General features: G+C 32.4%; 1 protein-coding gene across 2 annotated transcripts in view; it reads right to left on the bottom strand.

Annotated features, from left to right (window-relative positions):
* Positions 1-26593, bottom strand: part of LOC128249520 (uncharacterized) — a 532792-nt gene that overhangs the window by 112305 nt on the left and 393894 nt on the right. The window contains exon 1 of one of the 2 annotated variants that reach the window (XM_052973354.2): positions 7490-7872. The exons of the other annotated variant lie outside the window; for it this stretch is intronic. Within the exon in view, the coding sequence (XP_052829314.1) occupies positions 7490-7522 (33 nt within the window). The 5' untranslated portion in view covers positions 7523-7872. Of the gene's footprint in view, positions 1-7489; positions 7873-26593 lie in introns of those variants that run through there. 2 annotated transcript variants of the gene reach the window in all.

The following is a 26593-nucleotide window of genomic DNA, read 5'->3' on the forward strand; positions in this document are numbered from 1 at the left end:
TTTTGTTTTGTGGAATATTTTCCAAGAGATAAAAATGCAAGGCCATCTGAAAGGTTCGTTTTAAAACGATAGCAATGCATTTATGATTAATTCATCACACAGTTACCCATAGCAATACTGCACTTAAAGGCGTAAGTAATCATATTTTCTCAAAGTTATCTCTAAGTTGAAAAGCATACATACAGCTGCTTATAATGCGGAAACGCTTATGCACTGAGATATATGCTTACGTATGATAGTATATGGTTGCGTACAACAGAAGTTCCCTAAACATATCATGTAATTTGAAATGGATCAAACAGCATGATAGCCTGGGGTAATGCATTGCAGAGTTTTATCGTTTTACCTACATTTTGCAAGTAGAATTTTAGACGAAAACTACTGAGAATTTTGCTGATCTATTCATTTTATATTCTGTAATTTAGAAGTAACTGAGAGCGGGATAACGTGGATATCAACGAAGTCTTTGCATATAGTGTTCCAGCATGGCCTCACTTGAGTTAGTGAAATCCTTCTGAAAAATTTATTAGTGCATGCATGAATACGTATATACGTGAAATCTGTGTGTACTCGAGGATGATGAAGCATGTTTGCGACATGATAAAACTTAAACACACATTTCAATTCATTGCGTTAAACACAGTAGATTTAACAAGAAACTCATATGTAAATATTAAGAATATGAGAGACCAACAAGGGTGGGCGTATGAGTAATGTGGAAATTCAGTTTTATATGTATAAAACCAAAGAAAACTGCGATAAGGCGCAGGTGTGGCTGAGGGGCAAGAATCTTGCTTTCTAAACACGTAGTTCCAGTGCAGTCCAAGTCTGTGGCACCTTGGGAAAATATTTGCGATTAGATTTGTAAACGGAAAATGAAGGAAACTGAAGAAATCCGGAATATATGTATATATATGCATACATAGATCCATACATATATACATATACTCTGCCTGTGTACCATTTTTTTTTTCAATAGAATTAATTATTGTTTCGCACAAATATCTTGTAATTTTGCTACTTCCATCTTCAAAGTTTTCCGATAGGTTTTAGACCGTTCTTCTATTTGCGCTGATGGTATTTCTTGATAAAAATGATATTTAGATTCGATTATCATATTTCTTTCCTTCTCAATAAGTCCGGAATATATCGACTTCAATGCTTTCTTGCCCAAAGAATTAAGGTTAAGTTGAATCTTGTGTTTAGTTTCGGGCTAGTTATGTGTTAATGACTTAGAAAGTGGATGCATGAAACTATTAATATACACCACTAATGGAACCGTATTTCTCCCGCCCTTCTTCAGAAGCTATAAATTTAATTGTAGATGCGATCAGGTATTTGATTTCTCTGTGATATATGAAGCAGTATGTGCGTTTGTATGTTATTCATGTCTATTTTGCTATACTTCACATAGAAAACCTCAGTCTGCATCAGATTGTCATGGAATATATTGATTCGCAATTCAAAATAAGTACTACATAATTACACCTAGTAAAATGTTTGAGAAAATACGACAGACACATTAAAGAAAACACATAGAAAAGCAACTAATCAACAAAACAAAAGATGAGAACTTGCTCTAAATTATCCCTCTATAGATTCCGAACGTCAATAAGCCGGTATATAATTACTAGCTTTGCAGTCTGGTAACCTCAAGGGTAATGTTAAAGTGGAACAAAAAGTATAGGAAGAAAAAAAAGAGAAATATTCAACAACAATAAGTGAACGGAAGAAGCCAAAAAAAAAAATGAAAAGAAAAAGAAACGGCAAACTTATTTGTGTTGTTAACATATATTTATATATTTAAAAGACATTTGTGCCATTTTGTTACGCTATCTTTCTTTCTTAATCATTTCATTATACTCTCATGTAATATTTTCTTGGCCACCTTTTCCTTCTTTGTTCATTAAGTTGAAAAACTAAAAGGAAATTCTCTTATTTTTACGAAAGTAAACAAAACTAAATAATAAACACTGGATTCGCTCCTGCATAGGTTATGAAAATACAGAGAAAATACTTCTCTTACGTTCAAATGGTCTCTGTGTGACTATTCAATCTTTGTACACATCGTGGAATGATAGAAAGGACAGATGACTCAAGTTCCTTGAAATGATGGACGAAATCAGATGTCAAAGAATTTACTTTAATAGCATTTTCTGCTCTAGGGACAAGGACCAAAATTTTGGGGAAGGGGGCCAGTCGATTAGAGCAATCCCACTATGCAAATGATACTTAATTTATCGACCCCGAAAGGATGAAAAGCAAAGTCGACCTCGGCGGAATTTGAACTCAGAACGTAAGGACAAACAAAATACAGGTAAGCATTTCGCCCTGCATGATAACGTTTCTGACAGCTCTAATAACACTTGAGTCTCAATTACTGCATGGATAATGTATTAAGCATTCGTTTTACAAGATTCAATGACCGACAAAATTCATTTATAAATACATAGCGTTACTGAAATCCTTCAGAAATATAAACAAAGTGACGTTGAGGAAATACGGCCCAACTTGTTTTCACTTGATCATATCTTTCACAATAAATAGTACAAGATTCGATCCTGAGCCTGTGTATAACTGTAAATCAACTGTAAGTTAATCACGTCTTAATAATGATTTCAAAATTTGGCATAAGGCCAGAAATGCCGAGAAATATATTGCTTACATAGACTCCTGTGTCTAACTGGTGCATTTTTATCTACGCCAAAAGAATGAAATGCAAATTCGAACACAGTAGAATTTGAACTCAGAACATAAGGACAGACGAAAATCATTATTCCCACCGTGCTCACGATTCTGTCACTTCGTCGCCTTTTATGACATCATAATATTGATAAGAGGGAGAGAGAGAACTAGGAACACTGAGGTTCACACCTCCCCCCAATTTAAATAAAGTTATATGAGAAGATTTCGTTCTTCTTTTTGTTACGTTCCAGGGCTTTGGAAGCGTACGCAACTTTGTTGCACAACTGCCGCAGGTTCTAATGTCTTGTAGGAGCATCGTATTTACTACAAACTACGTCAAACGTATTCATAAGTTAATAATGTGTTCTATTGAAGGCGGCGAGTTGACAGAAACGTTAGCACACCGGGCGAAATGCTTAGCTGTATACTGAATTCAAATTCCGCCGAGGTCGACTTTATCTTTCATCCTTTCGGGGTCGATAAATTAAGTACTAGTTGCGTACTGGGGTCAATCTAATCGACGGACCACAACCCCAAATTTTCGTGCCTCGTGCCTAGAATAGAAAATAATACTGTGTTCAACTGTGTTAGCAGTGCTATTACATCACCTACTGTAGGTCTCTAGAAATATAATTATTAGGTGTGAGGCATTATGATATGAGAAAAAACAATTATAAAGAAACGTCAATGATCATGACTTGATTTCGAGATACGTAGTGTCATTTTGATAATAAATATTTCTAATTTAAACCCAAAACCAGCAATTTACTACAATACGTGAGTGGTATTTAATTTAATCAAACATAAGGGTGCATGAATTACCTTCGGCTGGATTTGAACTCAAATCGTACAAACCGTAAAATACCACAAGGTATTTAAGTGATTAAAAACATGTGTATAGTATTTATGTTACGAAAGTAAAATAAATAAAAGGAAATGCTAACTCATGCATCTATACATTTTAATTGCGCAGTTCCTTTGCGCCTTCGATGTCTCTCCACACATTTGCATCTTGTTTTTTAGACTTCGATTACAAAATTTCCGGTATTGCGCAACATTATAGATAGAGGAATAATAGCGTCGATAGAAGGTCATTTGTTCCATGGTTCTGAGTAAAAATTAATTACTCTAAAGGTTTCTGAGTAGAGCCAAATCGTCTGAGTACGGATGTTAACCTTACCCTTCATCCAATGGATTGATATAGTTCCAATTTAGGAAGGCAGAGTTTATAGAAGATTGGATGAGATAGCATGTAGTATCCCATCCTGCTGTTTTGCTTTTTGATTTCAAATAACTCCTAGGCATTCAATAAAACCAATTAACGTATCATATCCTATCATGCAATGAGCGAAATCATCAGGACTAAAGCATCATAAAAGTGATTTGTGACATCTGTAACAATTTGTAATCGAGCAGCACTTCAATCATCCGAGCATAGTAATGGACAGCTACATGGGATTTCAAGAAGGAGGACAGTGGTATCGAACTTGCGATGTCCATCTATTCTACAGTAACTCATCTGCGAATGTCCGAGGGATGTCAGAATTTAAAAAGCATTCTCTGAATAAAGGAAACGCAGTCACCGACGCCAAAGGCAATGTTGTCCATGGCAGAAAACAATGCAATCAACAACAAAAGACTGCATGTATTTATGGTTTCCTCCTGGTAATATCATCTCGGAATAGATTGATGAGCTTAGTAATAATATTGTTTTTGATCATTTTCATTTTATTGTTGATGTCATAGTCTTTCACATACTTGTTTCTATTGTTGATAAGCATTAGACATTTTCTTTCTTGATATCAGGTATCCTTTTGTCACTTCTTTTGTTCTTGCTGTTATTGTGGCTGTCGTCTTTTTTTTTTCTGATTACAATATCGTGCTTTTCCCAACGGTAGTGTAGACGGCATGTCTCGATAATTTGAGAGTACATACCATTGTTTTGAGGGAAAAAAATCTGCATAAGCGTAAAACATTTACTTATACATCTTTTTATTTTATTTATTTTGTTGGTCCGCTCAATAAATGCTATGTATTCTCGCTCAAGTCTCAATTGATGCAGTATGTAGTTTTCCTTTACTTGTTTGATATATTTTTCCTGTATGTATTCCTTTGTTTTGGATTCACATTTGTAAAATAGAAAGAAAAGAAAAGAACAATGTTTCTTTTTCTCTCCTTTCTCAACTGGAATTTATTCTGAAGCATTTGCGATTTGATGCTAGGAAAATCTGTATTATAAGAATCTACAACAATGCTATAATAGAACTGTAAGCATAGAGTACAATTCCAAACGAAAAATACCATTATTTTACTTGAAATTGGAAGGATGTTGCGGAAAGATTGTAAATCTAAATAACCATGATATTATAGTCATCTATAAGACAGTGAGTGACAGAAACAGTATTTAGGTACGAATCTTTATTTCATGGTTTATACAAAGTTGTAGAGTGCCTTTTAAATAGCAGGAGCAGAATGTGCAAATAATGGCACTTGTAGAGGAAGGCTTTCGACGAGAAAAATGTTAAATTCTTAATCTTACTAACTCATATATTTGGAAATTATATTAAATCATGTTTCGTTTTCAGTACGTGTTTTTAATTACTTTTTCAGCGAAGGGATTTGAAGTTGGACGCAGGCGAATATTTGGTTGCGAGAAAAAGGGCCCTAACTAGGTTTTAGATGCTTGAAAAATAGTATGCTGCGCTTTTCTCTTCCAGTGTTTGCAAGAATAAGAGAGGATACGTTTGTAAAGTCAGACACAAACATTATAAACACGTATTCAGTTATGATTTATAAGTTGCATGGCGTAACTCTTACGCGTTTGCTAAGAGGGACATGACAGGAAAATTAATTAAATATAACTAGCGTGGGATGCAAAAACCACGAACTCATATTGTTAGGCTTTCCCTTGATTTATTTTATTCAGGTAACACTCACATATTTTAGGAAGCAACCAATATATTGGCTGCTACATGGGGCACCAATAGCCATGCCTGCGAAAACTGACTCACCAGTAAAGACCGCTTTGTTAAAACCTTAAATTTGAAAGATATTTCAGGCTGTATCATCCGTTATATTATCAATTTCAAGATGTTCATTTTCAATTCAGGCGATATTACATGACTTCAGGGAGACTTGGTTGATATTCTTAACAACACTTTGAAGGCTTCCGTAGAGAATAATCACTTGATTCACAGCATGTGTCAAACAACTGAAACTTTACGCTGAATTATAGAGTTTGAGTGCTAGAAATATTTATCAGTAGGAATGTATTTGTCGAGTCATATAATTTGATAAGTTTATAATGAACGGTTTTTAGTTTGAAGCAATTGATCTGAATATTAACTTAAAAGCAAACGGGATCTCTGTTATAAAATGTAGAAACCAGGGCTTTGTTGTCGTTTACATTACAATTTATATGAGTTATGATCATATTATAAATATATCAAGGAAGCTAAGTGGGAATATGATACTCAGAATCAGAGTAATGTTGGAATTTGTGCGTGAGAGTAATTCAAAGGAACATAGCAATAAACACATTCAAGTTATTGAGCCATGTGCAAATGAAAATCACCGTCGACGTTTTGAATATGAAGCTTTTATCAAAACAGAGAACAAACTGAAAAAAGTGAAATGTAATAAAATGTTGCAAATGTGTTATACAAAAGTTATGGTTGGTATAATGAGAAGTACGTAGTTATGCAGAGTTCGGTTTACGCCATTGTGCGTATAATAGGAATGAAGACATATAGAATGAAATATCTTTACTGTCAAATTTCCCTTTATCCTTAGATTTAGCTTTAATAATGGAGACGATAATGGGATAACTAAATAAAAGCATTAATCCTACAGTGTGCTAATCTCTTCAAGAAATGTTTGAAACCCTGTTTTATAATGACTTTTTAAATTACATTAAAGTAATTAGTTATGAGGAAAAACGCTCGTTGCATGTAATTTGCCTTTGAAAAGTATTCGTTAAATGGTTACACATTTCGGAATGGAAGATTCATATCACATTAATATTTTGGCTTACAATGTCAAAATTAACAAAATAAAAATGAACTTTAAATGTCATCATAATCATTTGAGAGATCCATTATTTAATTATCTTGTTTGATTCAGTTCCAATTTTACGGTTTTCTCCCCCGCAATGATTACAGAAATAATGTTTTAATTCTCATTAGAATGATTTTTTACAGCAGTTATCTTTTTACATTCTATCAACACGATAGGCTTTAATACCATCAATATTTGTAGTGGTCCTACTGATTGATATTTTGTTAAATAAATTTTAAAAACTTTATTACAAACATTTTTCATTCTTTCAAATCTCGTGTACTTATTTATTTCTTTCGTCTACATATTCAATAACTCCAATAAAAATAAAACACGTTTTTTAATGAAATGACATATAGGCGATTCACTCGGTATATTAAAAGAACTTCTTTCATAAACGATGCCGTGATAAATATACTAAAAAAAATCAATGTTTGTGCTATTTGAACATTTTCTCCACTACTACAAGCACGCCTACTTGTTGGAAAATATTTTAGATTACATTTTACTATTCACACACGCATAGATTATAAACCAGAACAGTAAAATGTTGTGTATTACAAATACATCAATTTTGTAATATTGTTTATATAGACCATCGCGCCGCGTATACATTCAGTGTCATTCTACGTTGCCGTAACATATACCCTCACGGACGAAAGTGAGACTTTATGAAGTGTAAAACGAAAATTTAATATACTTGCTAATGATATCTTATAAACGGTGCAATATAAGTTCAAAGACTTACCGGTAATATACACAAACGCATACAACAAGACATCCGTTGAGTTTCTAGTATTTGTGCTTGTATTGCTGTGCCTAATACACGTCAGGAAGAGCTGTAACACTTGGTAACTTATAATCCTTGTTCTCCCATTTATTCTCTTTTTTATAACAATATTCTATTATGAACAACGAGGACTGAAACATACATTTCAGCAGTGCGACTGCATCAAAACTTTGGCCCTCTAAAATCCAAGCATTGCATATGTTTTCTGATTGCATCAGCGTAAGACTAAAGGCAGGACAAAAAAAAAAAACGGATTTGGAGAGCAATTTTCTCATGCCTACGAACAAGGCTTAAGAAAGTATTTGTCAATGAGTATTGGTCTTTCAAATTAAAGTCATTACGCTGCTAATTTTAATTTGAAAAATTGATAGATAACTGGAGAAATTCTCCTTTGTATGAAGCATTCATTATTATTATTATTAGTATTCCTGGCAGAATTGTTAGCACGACGCAGGAAATGCTTATTTTGCTCGTTACTATGTTCTTAGTTCAAATTCGCCCAGTGATACTTTGCCTTTCGTACCTTCGGCGTCAATAAATTAAGTAGCAGTGAAACACTTGGGTCGACGTAATCGACTAGTCCCCACTTGAGGCCTCGCTACAACATTTTTGGTCTGACACCCAGGAAATTATGAAACACACCTGAAATTTTAATTAGATTTGCTGCTCCATTGCTACTATTGTACCGCATGAAATTACACTGTAAGTAATGAGCTGAAAACCTACATTAAAGAATTTAAGTATTTATTGATGTTGAAAGTGGATTTTAGTTATTGTAGCTGTCAGTTAATCTTAGCTCAGTCCGGCTTGAATATACGTAATATTATGTTTGACTCCAGGCATGAGGCCCGAAATTTTGCAGGAGTGGGCCCATCGTTTAGCTCTACACCAGGATGAAAGGCATATTGCCAGGGTGAAAAGCAAATTCGACCTTGGCGGAATTTTAACTCAGAACGTAAAGACAGACGATAATACCGCTAAGTATTTCGCCCGGTGTGCTAACGTTTCTACCAGCTCGTCGCCTTCAAATATATGTAATACTAAAACTGTTTCGTTTGCGACATGAATGCAGATCATTTGAAACGTTCATAAATGACATAAATGATATCTTAGGTGCACGAAGCCCACCGTTGAAAATGGTACCTATATTTTATTTGTACGCTCTGGCATTTACATACCATTGACATCTTCATTGCCTGCACTCACCAGTCGCTTCGACTGATACGACCTGTGTCGCAGTTTTAGTGATAGCACACGGAGAAAGGGACTATATTACTTACCAATCAAGCGACTGCATTCATGTTACTTGTGTATGGAAATTAGGAAGAGGAAGCTATTTATTTATTCATTTATTGCCCACAGGTGGAGTGGGGTTAAACATAGAGAAGACAAAGAAAGACAGACAGAGATTAAATCGATTAGATCGACTCCAGTGCGCAACTAAATACTTATTTAATCGACTTCGAAAGAATGAACGGCAAAGTCGACCTCGGCGGAATTTGAACGCAGAACGTAACGGCAGACGAAATACAAGTAAGCATTTCGCCCGGCGTGCTAACGAATCTGCTAGCTTGCCGTCCTTGAGGAAGTCTTTTATTACGGACGAGAGACAAGGGACAGGTTATTTATCATATACACTGCATATCGAGACGCGATCGCATCCGCTGAAAAACAACATTAGAAAATTGCAAAGAAAAAAATGCCTCGTTCGATACCTCCATATTTGTAGAAAGTTGTCTTCCATTTAAGTTCTGATATTTTGCTGGAGTTTCTTTTCTTTTTTCATAAGAGCATGGGTGAGATGTAAGCAAATATTGCATCCAAAGTACGAAGAATATCAATTGCCTATCGGCTTGTGTTACCCTCATATCTCTGTCTCCCTTAAACGATATATATATATATATATATATATATATATATATATATATATATATATATATATATATATATATATATATATGTATATATATGTATATATATAAACACACAGGCAAAAACAACCTCACATAAATACATACCTACGTTCATGTAAGTCTCTGAGATACGAGTAAAATAATCTTATGTCTATAATTATTGATGATATGTCGACTCTGATAAATATAATGTCATTCTTATATTCCAAGACAGATAAGTATCTGTTAGAATTTATGATAAACGCACACACACACGAACATACACATACATATATTTGTATATATATATATATATATATATACATATATTTGTATATATATATATATATATATATGTATATATATATATATATATATATATATATATATATATATATATATATATATATATATATATATATATATATATGAGTGTGCGTGTGTGTATGCCAATGTGCGGAGTGTGTGTGGAATGCATGTGCTGGTATGTGTGTTATATATTAATATCTGTACTTTTGTGTTTGTAAGTATGATTATTCTTAATTGTAAAATATTCATCATCTAACATACAAGATTTAATGCGTTCCGTTATTCACTGTTTCAGCCTTTTAGCTATGGACTCTCTTCAGAAAGTATCATCATATAGACTCTATTTCCTTCTCTCAGTACGTTGATAGTCAGCTTTCAGGCATTATTACTTTTATATTCTACACAAGTACACATATAGGTACACACACAGCCTAACATTTGCGTTTGCTAGCTCTCACCATGTATGCATGCATAAAAGTACACCATTAGTCTTCGCATATAAACACGCATATTTATAACTTTTGTAGAAGCCCACGCGTTTCGACACACATCAATCGAGTATTTAGTTGGCTTAATCCAATATTCTGGAAATTCTACTTTCTTTCAACATACTAATAAAGAAATATCTTCAACTAAAGTGGTATAATATTTCTTAGTCGAAATTGAAATCTAGGATTATTTCCATGTTCTCTATTGTAATATTTATGTATTTTAGGCTAATTTTGTTACATTTCTACAGCTCAAATTCAGCTGCTCATATTGGGATTATGTACAATTTCATGAAGGGTAATAAATGCCTAACGTTTGCCTCAATCCAAGATTTTATTATGCTCATTAAGTGACATAGTATATAATACTACATCAAATTTAACCCCATATGTGTTGACGTAAATTTCCGTGCGATCTGTACTCACTTTGAATCAGATGACGAAGAAATACGCAGCCCTATCTGTTGTACCTACTTGTGTACTATTAGATATAAATATCCACTATAACTCATGGATGCGATAATAGAGGCGACCGTGCAAATTTCAAGGAAACTGATGGGTTTGTTAGACTCTTCATGTAAATGTTTCCAACTCTGTTTGAGACTTCATCGCCATGATATCAATGCAGTTTTTTTTTGTGGTTAAACACACACATACCCACATATATATATTTATATATGTGTGTGTGTGTGTTTATATATATATATATATATATATACGTATGTGTATGTGTATGCGTGCGTGTATCTGTGTGTGTAAGCGCCGCGTATGTGCATACGTCTAAGTACATGATGATTATATTCCATAATAGGTATGTTGCAATAAACTTAGTGTTTGTAGTAACAGTTAATTATGAATGATTTGGTTAGTTGTTTTCTGAAAAAAGAAAAGATAAAATGACGCGGCAAATATCTTGAGATAATACATCACTTTACTAACGCAAATTCAAGTGTGAAATTTAGTTAGAAATGAAATGAGCTAGTGTTTGTGGTGTGTGTGGTCAATGTGCGTGTTCGCCTACTTGTCTGCCTGTCTGTCTGTCTCGCTGCCTCTCATTGTGTCAGTTTGTCTCTCTGTATATATATATATATATATATATATATATATATATATATATATATATATATATATATATATATAACACGCACCGGTTCGATTTCCGCTCAATTACTTATTTATCTTTTCTAAAACATAGGGTAAAAATCAGATATTAATTAATTCTTTCAATGTGCTAGCTTCCTGGTAATAAATCGATATTAATTAATATCTGATTTTTACCCTATGTTTTGATTTGATTAACCATAACATAGTTCTCAAGCAGTAACTATTTTCTGCAGACATATTTCCGGAATTAGCGCGCCAAAACGAAGACATTTGATTTTTACCAGTTCATTGTAATTAACAGAACCATATACGCGTTCGCCTCTAGCGGTGAACAACTTGTGTAAGATTCTGAGGATTACGACTAGCAGTTCGCGCTGAAGATGGAGCAGATTTTCTCGGTAAGAGATTTTTAACTCCGAAACCTTGGTCCGCGAATAACTTTTTAATTTTTTATATGTAATTTTCAATGTCTTGCCCGCTTACGGTTTGGTATTTCGCTGAATTTCTTTTGAGAATTACTAGGTCTTAGTAGACACAACATGTGATCTATTTCTAGCATATTATATATATATATATATATATATATATATATATACGCATACGAAATATACATATATATATACATATATATATGTATATATGTATTTATATATGTATATATATACATATATATATATATATATATATGTATATATATATATATATATATATATATATATATATATATACATATATATATATATATATATATATATATATATACATATATATATATACATATATATGTATGTATATATTCATGTGTTTATACATACGAACACATATATAAAATATTATATATATATATATATATATATATATATATATATATATATATATATATATATATATATATATATATATACATACATACACACCTTTTTAAAGGCTTTCGTCTTGTTATCGCGCCTGATGGTGTTGTAGGTGTACAACTCGACGGCAGAACTTATTCTTTGTAATCGTAGTACTTATTCTATCGGTTCCTTTTCGCACGCTGTGGGACTAAACCTGGATTCATTTTTTGGGGAAAGAAGCTTCTCACTGTACACCCACGCCTGCGCCTATATACATATATACACAGGGACAACTGTACGCAATCACGCAAAAATGCGCGCACGAACATTCGCACGCACGTACGCACGTACGCACACACATATACACAGAAACACAAACATTTATATATATATATATATGTATGTGTGTGTGTGATGTGATGTGTGCGTGTGCGTGTGTGTGTGTGTGTGGTTGTGTGTGTATACATACGAGTGAGTACTGAAAGTTTTGTGAGATTAAGAGTATAGAGAAAGGCGTCGTTCGTTTGCAGAGTTTAGAAAATATGAAGGATCACTTCAATAATTGTGTAAATTTCATAAGAGAATATGTTGAATAAAATCATAATTAACTGAATTTCCTGTATTTCATTTTACCAACAGAAAGGAACTTTTCAGTACCCAATAGTAGATTGATTCATATGTATGTGTGTGCGTGCGTGTGTGTCTCTGTCACCTTATTTCTTCAATTGTAGAAAATTAAATGGTAAAGGAATTGCACGCATCTTAGGAAGTCTTCGACAGTTTTCGCTTCATGTTATAATTGCGAAATATAGATCACGCAATACACCTTTTTCCTCTACACCTATGTGACAAAACAAAAATCAATAGTGAGCATTTTGCAAAAGACAAAGACAAGCTGAAAAAGTGTATTTACACTGACACTTACATGTGCACATTGAACTTCCGGAAAATTGTTATAAGGCTTATGTAAACTATATAAAAAGAAAACATGAGTCAGCAAGTTATCAATGGCACATTACTTTAATAGATTCCATTGATTTCTATTTACCATATTCCAGGATTATGGACATTAAACATTATAGACCGGAAATACAAATAATTAGGATGAAACAAGAATCGAGTATTTCGCCTCAATACAGTTGAACTGAAATTACGTTTAGTACAGACTAATTTGCTATGGTATAAATCATTTGTACGCTGCTGCAGACGTTTGCTCGGTGATATATAAGTGTGAAAGCATTTTAGCTATTATATATACAATAAATTGGTCTATTTTGAAGATGGGTCTTTTGTCACTGTCTCTTCACAAATACGAATTTACAGAAAAGCTTCCACTAAGCAATTGGATTCAATATTACGGGAATATAAACTACACATTTATATATATATATATATATATATATATATATATATATATATATATATATATATATATGTATATATATATATATATATATATATATATATATAGTGGAGGCGCAATGACCCATAGATAGATATGTGTGTGTGACTATGTCTGTCTGTCTGTCCGTCTGTGGTTGCTCGCATAAGTTTGTTCGTATATCTATATGCACGTGTATGTGTGTGCTTTTAAGTACTGTAGAGCATATAAATATGGCCTAATGGTTGTGTTCATGCATGAAATCTTGAAATAAATGCCAGTAACACACAGACACACGTGTATATACATATATATATATATATACGCATATATATATGTGTGTGTGTGTGTGTGTATGTATGTGCGTGGAGGTGCAATGGCCCAGTGGTTAGTACAGCGGACTCTCAGATGCAGGATTGCGGTCTCAATTCCCAGGCCGGGATTTGTGAGTTTTTATTAAGCAAAAAAAACAAAAAACACCTAAAGCCCCACGAGGCTCCCGTAGGGGCTGGTGGAAAAGCCTTCTGTACTCTTTCACCACAACATTCTCTCATTCTTTCGTCTTGTTTCTGTTGTACTTGCATATCAAAGTCCAGCGTTGTCACATCTCTGTGTCACGCTGAATCTCCCCGAGGACTAAGTTAAAAGTACACGTTTCTGTAGAGTGCTCAGCCATGTGTACGTTAATTTCACGAGCAGGTAGTTCCGTTGATCGGATCAACTGGAACCCTTTTCGTCGTAACCGACAGAGTGCTACGATATATATATATATATATATATATATATATATATATATATATATATATATAAACCTAGCCTGAATAGGAAACTAGAATGGAACGCTAACACACACCACTAACAAACCACAAACCACAACATGTGACATGTTACCCATAAACCAATAATAATATGAACAAAATATAATACAATACAAAGATAAACAAATGGAATTAAATACTACATACGTTAACAAAATTTAATTAAACACAAAAAAAGACAGTAGATAAAAAAATATTAAAAAAACACACACACACATGAACAAATAAATAAATAAGAACAAATACAAACGAACACGTATTAACAGAGTATATAGGTGATACAGACACTCCCCACACACACACATGCACTTACAAAAGACATAGACACATTGAAGGACACGCATGCGTAGACACATACAATAGGAATACAAAATACAAAATGGCTGATAGTTAGCAAGGTGAGACACACCTAAGAAAGAAGGAAACAAAGGACCACTGATGAGGTCACAGAAGTGTGACGAAAGAACTCTGGCCGAAATAAGATTAAGATTAATGTAATATAAAGCTGAAGCAAATTAACACCAAATATACAGTGCGTGTGTTTTTATTGGCTAAACTGGCAATATGACCATCCCCAAGTACAACAATATATATATATATATATATATATATATATATATATATATATATATATATATATACATATATATATGGTTATTTGTGTGTGTACATTTATTAAATTGCTGTAAACGTAAGTCTTCTGTAAATATTTAGTTAAATGCAGATATAATTATGAATGCGACAACGTAGATCTCTATAAAATTGATTAAATTTTTAAGCAAAGAAAGCTATGCAAACTTTGCAGTATTAAATAGGATATAGGTAGTTAGCTGGGAGGAAATAGTTATTTGATATTCTTACAGTATCTTGTTTTCTCTGTCCATAATTGCGAACTGATAATGTATATGAAGTATGATGTAGTGAAAAGTTTACAAAGAAACAATATGGGCATATATATACGTGCTTTGAAATATACATTCATATACATATGAATGTAAACACACACACATACATATGTATATGTAAATGTATATACTCACACAAACAACTACACATATGTTCACACAAACACACATATATATATACAAACACTTGTGCATGTATATATGCGTGTATCTGTGTATGTATATATATATATATATATATATATATATATATATATATATATATATATATATATATATATATATATATATATATATATATATATATATATATATATATATATAAACAAGAGAGAGATAGAGACAGAGAGACAGAGAGACAGACAGACAGACAGAGTCGGGGTAGAGAAAATATCCCGCTACTGGGATATCTACTCACCTCTTTGTTGTTTACAAATTGGAACGATTGTTTTTACTTAGTATCTTTGCTGCAATCTCCGTGCGTGCTTACATATGGTGAGAAATGCGTGACTTTGGAGTGTTTTAACTCTTCTTTTTAACAAAGGGGTGCATATTGTGCCTTTAATATGTATTTTAACTATTTGGTTATGCTTGCTGGTCACTTTATAATTATCTTTTTAAAGATAATGATAGCTTATTCCAAATTTATACATATATATATATATATATATATATATATATATATATATATATATATATATATATATATATATATATAAATACATTAAACACACTGATGAATGAGCCTTAAGATTCAAACATAAAAATGAAAAGTCGAGTTTATATTCACCTCTTTAGTTAAACTCTTATAGAAAAAATATAGCCCGTACAGTGTTAATCTTCTTAGTTTTCCCGGAATTAATAACATCTTGTTCAACTTTTGGAACATTGAATGTCAAACACAGTATAGGCTGTAAAAATAAACAATTATGTATGATCAACTAATCATATTTAAAGTAGGTTCTTGTTTTGTATTACTTCTAATGACATCTTCTATAAAACAATCTCGTTTAAAACTTTATTTTTTTTTTACTCTTATTAGATTCCAATTTAGAAATTCCCCTAAAGCGGTTTCGACACTGAATTCTTCTCATTAATTGAGAACATTAAAATACGCTTATAAACATACATATATATATATATATATATATATATATATATATATATATATATATATATATATATATATATATATATATATATATATATATATGTGTGTGTGTGTGTGTGTGTGTAGATAGATAGATATATATACAAACACACACATTCAGATATACTTACATATATACATACACACATACATACATACATCTATATATATATATATTGAATTATTTGAATTAAGTCTATTTCCCGAGACAGATATACCGATTAATTTCGCCAACTGATGAGATCATACAGGCTGTCAAGTAGCACGATCATTTATAATTAACAACTGGTAATATATATATTGGAATGCTTTTAATATATGTATGGATTTAATATTTAAAATATATAATTTGTTTATCAAGTGTCTGGGAAACATCTTACTCTAAGCGGTCATATGTTTACAGGAAAGATATTCTTCACCCAATTCAAATGTAATTACAATATTTCTGCCATCAGCAATATATAATTGTAATAACATTTTAATTTTCACATCAGCTAAAGACCTTGAAGTTAGCGGATTTTACATTTGATTCTATTCATCCCTATATAAGAGTATTACTTATTTGGTAGCATAAACTAATGAAAACTTAAGTTAAACTCTCTAGTGTCCCAAATTAGAACGAAGAAAGCCGTAGAAAAATGCCCTAAAAAGAAAAAAACTTTTCATATTTTAAATACTCTGCTTGTCCACAATAGAAATATTCTTTTTGGCGTGAAACTTTAGGAAAAGGAGCTAGTTGATTGACATCAACGATTCCAGTAAGCAGCTGCTATCTATTTCTTTCACCTCGAAAACATGAAAGGCACGGTCATCTTTGGCGTAATTTGAACACAAATTGGCCCTAAGTTGGCCTGGAAATTGGCCCGGAAATTGGCCCGGAAATTGGCCCGAAGTTGGTCCACAAATTGGCCGGGAATTTGAACAAAAACGGCCATAAGTATTTTGTCTGCCTTACTTAACTATTCTGCCTGCTCTTTAACTTAATCCACGATAGGAATATTAATATTAGAATAATATGTATGGTTTTTGATATAGGCGTAAGTGATAAAAGACTTTAGTTTATCGACTACAAAAGACCAAATCGCAACCTCGAACTCGCGCTCATTTTGCAACTCGTCATTTTCCGACACTGCCGATTCTGCAAATCCACTGTGGTTATCTTATTAATAAGCTTACTAGTATTAAGAGTCTGATTTACATCTTCCATTGTAATAAACAACAATGGTATTGCAATAAATTAATCTAAACTACATTCGATTCTATTAACTATGTTTACTGGAAAATTGAGCTAATGTGTTATAGAACATACATATTTAAGTGGTCTTCTGTTGCAGTAAAATATACAATATTTTACCTACAGATAAAATAATGTTGTTGTGAGTTAGTGGAAATTCGTTAATAGGTTTTACATTTGTGAAGTGAGCCACATCAATGTTTGAATTAAAAAAGTATACGGATTGCAGATATTATTGGACGATGCATACTCCACAGCATTCCGTTCGTTTCAAGGTATTAACTCCGAGACTAGACACTCCACAGGTTATTGTATTTACTATAAATAATATATATATAAATAATATATATATATATATATATATATATATATATATATATATATATATATATATATATATATATATATATATATATATAAGATAGTGGCACAGCAATGCACCAATATTTACTGAAAATAACAGTCGATAATATACGATTCTATCGTAAAGCTTCACTTTACTGGCAGAAATGTTAGCGGGTTGCAAAAATAAAATTATCTTACCTGTAGGAAGAACATTAAATGAATGTATAACCCAGATGTGGATAATCTAGGACCTTGGTTTCGAACTTTCCCAATTACATTTGTTAACATAAATTTGATTAGTTCTCATCCGCTACATTCACCTAGTGAAAAGCCCAAATGTCGCTACATCAATGCCAGTATACACTCATCTGAAATGCCTAGCCGTTAACAGAACAAGAACAGTGAAAAAGTTAGCAAAGAAGAAATTATTAAATAGTGTCATTCAGTAGTATTGTTTCCTAGTAAAACAAAATACCATCGAGTTAAAAAATAAATAAGATAGTGGTACAACAATGTACCAATATTTACTGGAAATAGCAGTCCAAAATGATTCCTTTCTACTAACTATATACAATTAATACACAGACACACACACACACACACGCTCACAAAAGTATGTATATATACACACAGAAGTATGTATGTATATATATATATATATATATATATATATATATATATATATATATATATATATATATGTATGTATGTGTGTGTGTGTGTGTGTGTGTGTGTGTCGTCATCGTCGGTGCCATTATCTCGTGCGCGAGAATTTAATTTCGACTTCGCTGAATGCTTTCTCTTTGGTGATGACTTTGATGACTCGGTAGACCAATACTTGCGTAAAGAATCGATAGCATTGATTGCATGGCAATGTTGGTGGAGGACAAGATTGAGTTTGCCGAGCTTTTCTCTCCTGTCATTTAAATTTTTTTTCCTCTTACGGTTGTTTCCCAAAATATAGACAGTATATATATATATATATATATATATATATATATATATATATATATATATATATATATATATATATATATATATATATATATATATATATATATATATATATTTGTGTGTGTGTGTGTGTGTGTGTGTGTGTGTATATATACATGCATAAACATCCAGTGGCTACTTACAAGGAACTGCAACTGCGAAACATACCATTATGACGCGTCATTTCTTCAAGGATTACCTGAAAGTTGATGCGGAAAACGTTTCCGCACCTCAAGTAAGGAATGCAAATGAAAGCGATTTTTTGCATTCCTTCAAAAGTACTCGTTTTACACATATTATGTACTTTTGAAACATTCACTTCATATTAAGTGTAAACCTATGTTCAATCAGGAAGGAAGCAACGCAACAATTATTTTGTATAATATTTATATAACTTATATATTTACTCATACATTGCTTCAAATTAACGCATTTTACAAATTCTAGATTAAATATCTAATTGAATTTACCTTCAAAATAATAGCCACCTGAGTGCACGAATGGAATTTTCACATTAATTTCGATTTCGATTCTATCCAGTGCAGATTCCCAAATTTAATACTGGATAACACCTCTAATGATGGTTCCTCCTAACTTCAGCATAATCAAGGCTTTTATATCCCATTAACGTTCGTGAAGATCTATATTTTGATACTTACATGCCTATACTAAATTTTAGAAATTCCACTTCATTAGCTACGATGTCGTTAAATTGAAACCTGAGCTAGTTGTGCAAATTCAAGATATTAACTACATAACTGTATTGAATTGAACTGCTTTGAATGCTTTATGTCTGAATGTGGATTTCTATGCCCTTGAAAATACGCACATCTATATAATCTTTCTAGATCTATAAAGCATGTGTCCTTGTATTCGTTTCATTCTGCACATTTCTTCAATATACACCTATTTTCTCCACAATACAGACTTCATTTTCTACACCATATATTTCTAGCTTTACAGACATAAATTCATTCGTACAATGACTAATATTTGCCTCTCTCTCTCTCTCTCTCTCTCTCTCTCTCTCTCTCTCTCTCTCTCTCTCTCTCTCTCTCTCTATCTATCTATCAGTGCGTATGTGTGTGCGTGCGTGTATGTGTGTGTATGGACATGCATATGTATAAATGGTGTATTTTTGAATCTCGTTTTGCAATCACTTGTTTTCAGATTCTGCGTTCAAAGTTCAAAGCCCAGTGCATATATATATATATATATATACGAATTCTGATCATGTAGCAGCACAATAAGGAAACATGTTCGGGTATATATATATATATATATATATATATATATATATATATATATATATATATATATATATACATATATATACATACATATAATTACATATATGTGTATATGTGCACACACACACACACACACACACACACAGACACACACACACACACACACACACACACATATATATATATATATATATATATATATGTTATGCATGTATGCATGTATACATGTATATGCATGTACGAGTGTGGCATTGTGTTAGTCTTTATTCTGCACCAGCTTGACAATCGGTGTTGTTTAGTTTACGTCCCTATTACTTAGATCTTCTGAAAAAAAGCAATGGACCGATCAAATAATTGTTTTAAGACTTCAAACGATATATACTGAGGCCTATTTATTCCTCTAAGCTTCTCAAGGTCGTTCTCAAACATGCCCACATTGAGGTCAGTGAAGCGTTTAGAGGATAAAACATGAAAATACATATATGTACACACACACATATATAACTAGATAGATCAATGATGGCAAATATATTGAACTGTATATATGTTATGTGTATAAAATATTTTTCTTTTTAATCAGTATTCTGCTTGTCTGTTATTATTTTATGTGTGCATCATCTTGTCAGACTCCTATTTTATCTTGTTACTGCGTATTTCTAGTTTCACGTTTCAGTTACCAATATTTCCTAAATTCTCTCTGTCTATCCATAAACCTATTCAATGGTTATTGCCCCAGACAATACACTAAACAAGAAAATAAAATTACAAAGCTGGAACTAACTAGCATTTTGTTTATAAGGTGAAGTCATTTAGACATTCATTGCAAAAGACGTTTGTTCTTTTGGCGCAGATATAATCAATATTTTCTATAACAGTTTCAGTAAAGAGACTCATAAATTATATAGCATAAAGAAATAATAAATATCATGAATTGCTTTTAGTGTAGTAAGATGTTATGTTATGAATATGATGGATACTTGTGAGGTTTAATCAGGTGACATGTGATAAAGTGAATAAATAATGTATTCGATGTCAAAAAGGAACAGATAAACAATTTTGTTTGTAAAATATATAGGGTAACAACAACAATCAGAATAAATAAAAAGACAATAAATATTTTTTTAAAAAAATGAATAGCACTACAAGTAAAAGAATAATAAAACTAAGTTGAATATATCATATTTTAGCTGCGTAGTGTTTCAAAAGAGATATATGTAATTATAGATTAAATTGTGTTATGGAAAATATTAAAATAGAGAAATTAAACGGAAATGCAAGGGCAAAGTGATCATTGTAAAAATGAGTTTGTGTCTGAGAAAGTAAAGCTATATGGTGTAGAAGAATAAAGAATGTGTGTATTGCGAAGAAGGAAGTAGGTGTGTAGTGAATAAGTGTGTAGAAAGAAACGAATACAAGGAGACATGCTTTATTAGTCTATGTCTTGTTTTGGTTAGATCGATTGCTTGGAGTTCATAATTACAAGCGAACCCCTTCAAATGTTGATATCATTAAAGACGAATGAATGTAGCTTCAAGAGTACTGCTACTAGCTGTTTGTTATGGAATGTGAACTGACTCCGATCCATATTAACTTCTGTGGCAGCAGTAATATTGTAATGTCGACCAATTTAGAAAGAATTTTAAATATATATTTGTCTCCTGCTTTTAGTTTGCCATTTAATACTAGTGAACACTTCTTTAGCACAACGCCATGGAAGACCACTGCTCAGCCGCTTCACATAAAGCTGGTAGAAGATAGATTCGACAACACCAAAAATTTAATTTACTGTGGTAAATCATCCCTGATCAACCGCTAACAGAGATTGTGAAATCGAAATCGATCGAGATTGCAGGAAGTGGACTTACTGGCGTTATCGAACTTGCGTTTTTCAGATCAGAAACCATCGAAGGACTGGGGAAATTTTTCATATCTGTACCCCTATATAAATCAGAACAAAGGGAATTTTCCCACGATTTCTGATCTCGTAGGAGCACAATTAGGAAACATGTTCGGGTATGGATCCCCTATCTTGCACGGCTTTCATGCACCACATACCCGAAGATGTGTTAACTTCTATAAAGCGCCTGTTAGAATGATGATCCTATAATAACTTCTCAATACTCTCACCGATGACAATAACTGCCGTGCTGATTCTTTCATCCATATTCAACTAATACGCCAAAAATCTTAACATCTTAACACTTGAGAACTGCATGCGGCAATATGGCAGACACTTCAATCACTAACCTCTCTCACCCCCTCCCCCTATCTCACCACTCCCCCTCTCTCATTCCTCCTCTCTTTTCTGTCCTTCCTAATCTTTATATTCCTAATGTAATCACATCCTTGCGTTTTTGCATCCCAGTAGGTTCTCTCCTGGAATTTATTCTTCGCCCACATTTTGCAATGGCATCAACTTGTGGAAAATTGTAGAATTGAATGAATACCTATTATCAAGCGCTTTAATCTAATTTTTACATATTTTACTGGTGTTGTTGCTCTTCCATCTAATTTAATAATAACTATGCATACGTTATTATATTCATTCATGTATCGAGGTGGAGTGCGATTGGCCAGTATGATTTACAACGAAATATCTTTATTGTAGAATGAAGTAGTATCTCATATCTCTCTGTCTAGAATATTGATTTAATTCCACATATGTCTGGTCAAATATAATTTACTTTCCTATTGACACACCGTTTTCCAGGTCAATATATATCAAAACGCTTCATAGATATTAAAAATTCGCTATACAAATTATTGAAATACTTTGTTGATACTTTAATATATTTTCGATTTTCATTAAGTATTAATGAAATTTAAAGTTTTGAACGTAATTGAGAAAGTGCAGTTCAAACGGAAAAGCAAATAGGAAGCAATCAAAGCAAATTTATTCTTAAATAACTGATCGGAATATTCATAAATAGTGTTATATCTGCACTGTTCAATAATGACATACCTACCGAATCATTAATGCTATAAAAAAGTCATGTTATACAAACGGATTCTATATAATTTAAATTATTGTAAATTAAATCACAAATATAATGTCGGTTCAAAATTCATTTCTCTTGAGAAAACCGAACTAGGAACTATATTTTAATTGGTATTGCATAAATATTACGTAGCTACAAAACGTAGAAGAATTATTTGTTATTGGAATTTTTATTGCACATTTTGCGAGCATGCCGCAGTAATTAGTACAATATATCACGAAGGGACTGTAATTTAGCTGCTGTTGAACCTTATATTCTCGATCTTTTGAAAGGGCAAAATAGTTTGAATCATTAAGCTATCTTTCATGCCTTTCTGAAAACCGAAAGCGAAATGTAGATTGTATCTCAGTGAAGCTAATCACCGATTTTAGATTATTCTATTATGATGGCTATGTTAATCAGTTTTAATATTATGGGACATTATTCTACATGTGGATTATATTTGAGGAAAAATGAATTATTATGGAAAGCCAAGCGCAACTTTTCTTTTAGCTTCCTTTGCTGTCAATTTACATGTGATGTGAATCGATACAAAACGGAGAAAACGTTTCAAATAACGCATAAATGTTCCTGACATTGCTGAAACGAGAGAACAAACTCTATTTCGAAGCTCTACAAGAGCGTAAGTCCTATGTAATATTATATGCCTAAACGAATAGACAGACATGATTGACTACAACAGGTTAGAAACGACAGCAGGTTATGGAGAGAACTTAAAGTCACTCAGAATAATAAATCAACATTTAAGAGAATAACATTTCTTATGCCAGATTAGTAAATCAGAAAACTGATATCTTTCAAATGTGACAGTTACTCGTGCTATAATAGAATAAAGGGGTTGATTTGATATCAACGACCAGATTATAATGACCGGTTGAACATGAAATAAGTGGGAGTACGTTTCCCTTCCAATTAAATGTGTTGGCCAGTGTAAGATAATACTGGAGAGGAGAAAAGATTAATTTGAGTATGCGCATATACTAGATGGTGAGAAATGATATTTTTGTCACCTACTATAACAACATCGACATTAGGAAAACAGCAATAAAATGCAGACAGTCCTAATATTTATTGAAACTGCAAGGCGATACACAACACCGAAATTATAGTCGATGAAAGTCGAAATATATAATTTGTAAATCATAATACAACAGTTACCATTTTGCCTTATTAGTATAAAATCAATATATATATATATATATATATATATATATATATATATATATATATATATATATATATATATATATATATACACACACACATAATAAACCCAACCATGTGCATTTTGTATATACATGTGTGTGTGTGTGCGTGTGTGAATGTGCGTGTGTGCATGTGCGTGTGCATGTGTGTATGCGCGTGTACATATGTATATATATGTATGATAAAATGTGTATACTTCGAACTAGCTACCTCTGTGTGCCTGTCTTCCTGTGCTTCTTTCTCTACAGCGGCCTCAATTCTAGAAAAACTAACATACATTCCTACTTATCCAATGACAAATTTTAAAAAAAGGTTATCGAGCATTCCGCGACTGTAATCCCTGTAGTTGCACATGTGGAACGCGGGGAGAAGTATAATATATAAAAATCAATGAGATTGAAAACGGAATTTGAAGCCAGAACGTAGCGACAGGCGAAATACCGCTAAGCATTTCATCCAGTTAGCCACCTTAGCAGCAATAATAATAATAATAATAATAATAATAATAATAATAATAATAATAATAATAAGAAGAAGAAGAAGAAGAAGAAGAAGAAGAAGAAGAAGAAGAAGAAGAAGAAGAAGAAGAAGAAGAAGAAGAAGAAGAAGAAGAAGAAGAAGAATGATGATAATAATAGTAATACAATCTATAAAACTTCTAATACCCAGAAATGCAGACTGTGGAAAAAGTGTGGAAAATGTGACTCACTTGGTAAGTGGATGTGAGAGCCTTGCACAAAAAGCGCTACCATGATAAAGTGTTTGTGGGTTAATTCATTGGCTCTTATGCCTTAAACACCGTTATGAAGTAACAAAGAACTGGTACAAAGTAAAGTTATGCAGGAGGATGGGAAAGTAACGATACTCTGGGTCTATGATTTTCAGACGGATCGTATAATCGAACACCGTCGACTGGATGTTGTCATATTGAATAAGAGAGACAAATACTATCAGGTCATTGATGACATGTATGTTGTGAGTAAAGAGGTTGTAAAAATCACCATGTACGTGGAAACGGCAAGACTGTATGGAATGCGAGAGGGTAATGTAAAAGTGATTCCAGTAGTGATCGGAGTGTTGGACTCAATCCCATTGAAACTTCGAAAGCAGACTTATTGGGCACAGCGCACATTTTAAAGAAAGTATTATGTCTGAGGTCCTTGTGGCTTGACAGATAACATTTTTACCTACACTGCGTTACGAAAAAAATAGCAACAACAACAACCACAATAATAATAATAATAATAATAATAATAATAATAATAAATTTGAAGGCGGGGTCTGATCGATTACATCGAGCCCGGTACTTCTCTACTACTTATATTTTCGAACCCCAAATGAGGAAAAGTAAAGCAGACCTCGGCTGAATCTGAACTTAGAACGTCTTTAAGACTGACAAAATACCAGCAAGCATTTTGACGGTCGTGTTAACGATTCTGCCAGCTTAGAAAAACAAATAAAATCTGACATGTTATTGAAATATTGACAGCTTGAATATTGAACAATAATCATTAACTATTCATCTTCAGATACATCTATGTACACATATGCATATATACATATAGCCATTCCAGCCATGAATGGTTGTATCCTTCTTAGAAAACAGTTGCTTCCGCAAAGGTAGAATTTAAATTAATAAAAAGCAAAAGCGAAAACACACGCACGCACGCGCGCGCATACGTATTTATATATAAATATACAGACAGATACACATGCACTTTGGCATAAAAAATGTGTATATATGTTTAGAGAGAGAGAGAAAGAAAGAGAATGAGAGAGAGAGAGAGAGAGAGACTTTCTCTTCTGAGTGCTAATTCTAGGGATTTTATTTTCTCTGTTTATGTCTGCAAGGATCTGATTAAATATGTACAATAATATGCAAGGTTGATTCAGTAGACAAGATTCTTACAACGTTATTACTTGACTTCTAACCGCACGAAAGAAATCAATAGTTTCATGAATAATTTTGGATTTTCCAATAATAAACTATCCTAACAGTTCAGAATCTAATGATATAGCATATAATTTATCGTAACTATGGCAAATTTAATATTTAATTATAAGCTTTTGAATCATTCCTTATATCTATATATGGATGGTCGTAAATCTTTCCGCATATTTTACGCTCTAAATACTACAAGCATTGCCTAGATAT

The sequence above is a fragment of the Octopus bimaculoides genome, chromosome 15 (assembly GCF_046866305.1).
Source record: "Octopus bimaculoides isolate indiv1 chromosome 15, ASM4686630v1, whole genome shotgun sequence".
In the NCBI taxonomy this organism is placed as follows: Eukaryota; Metazoa; Mollusca; class Cephalopoda; order Octopoda; family Octopodidae; genus Octopus; species Octopus bimaculoides.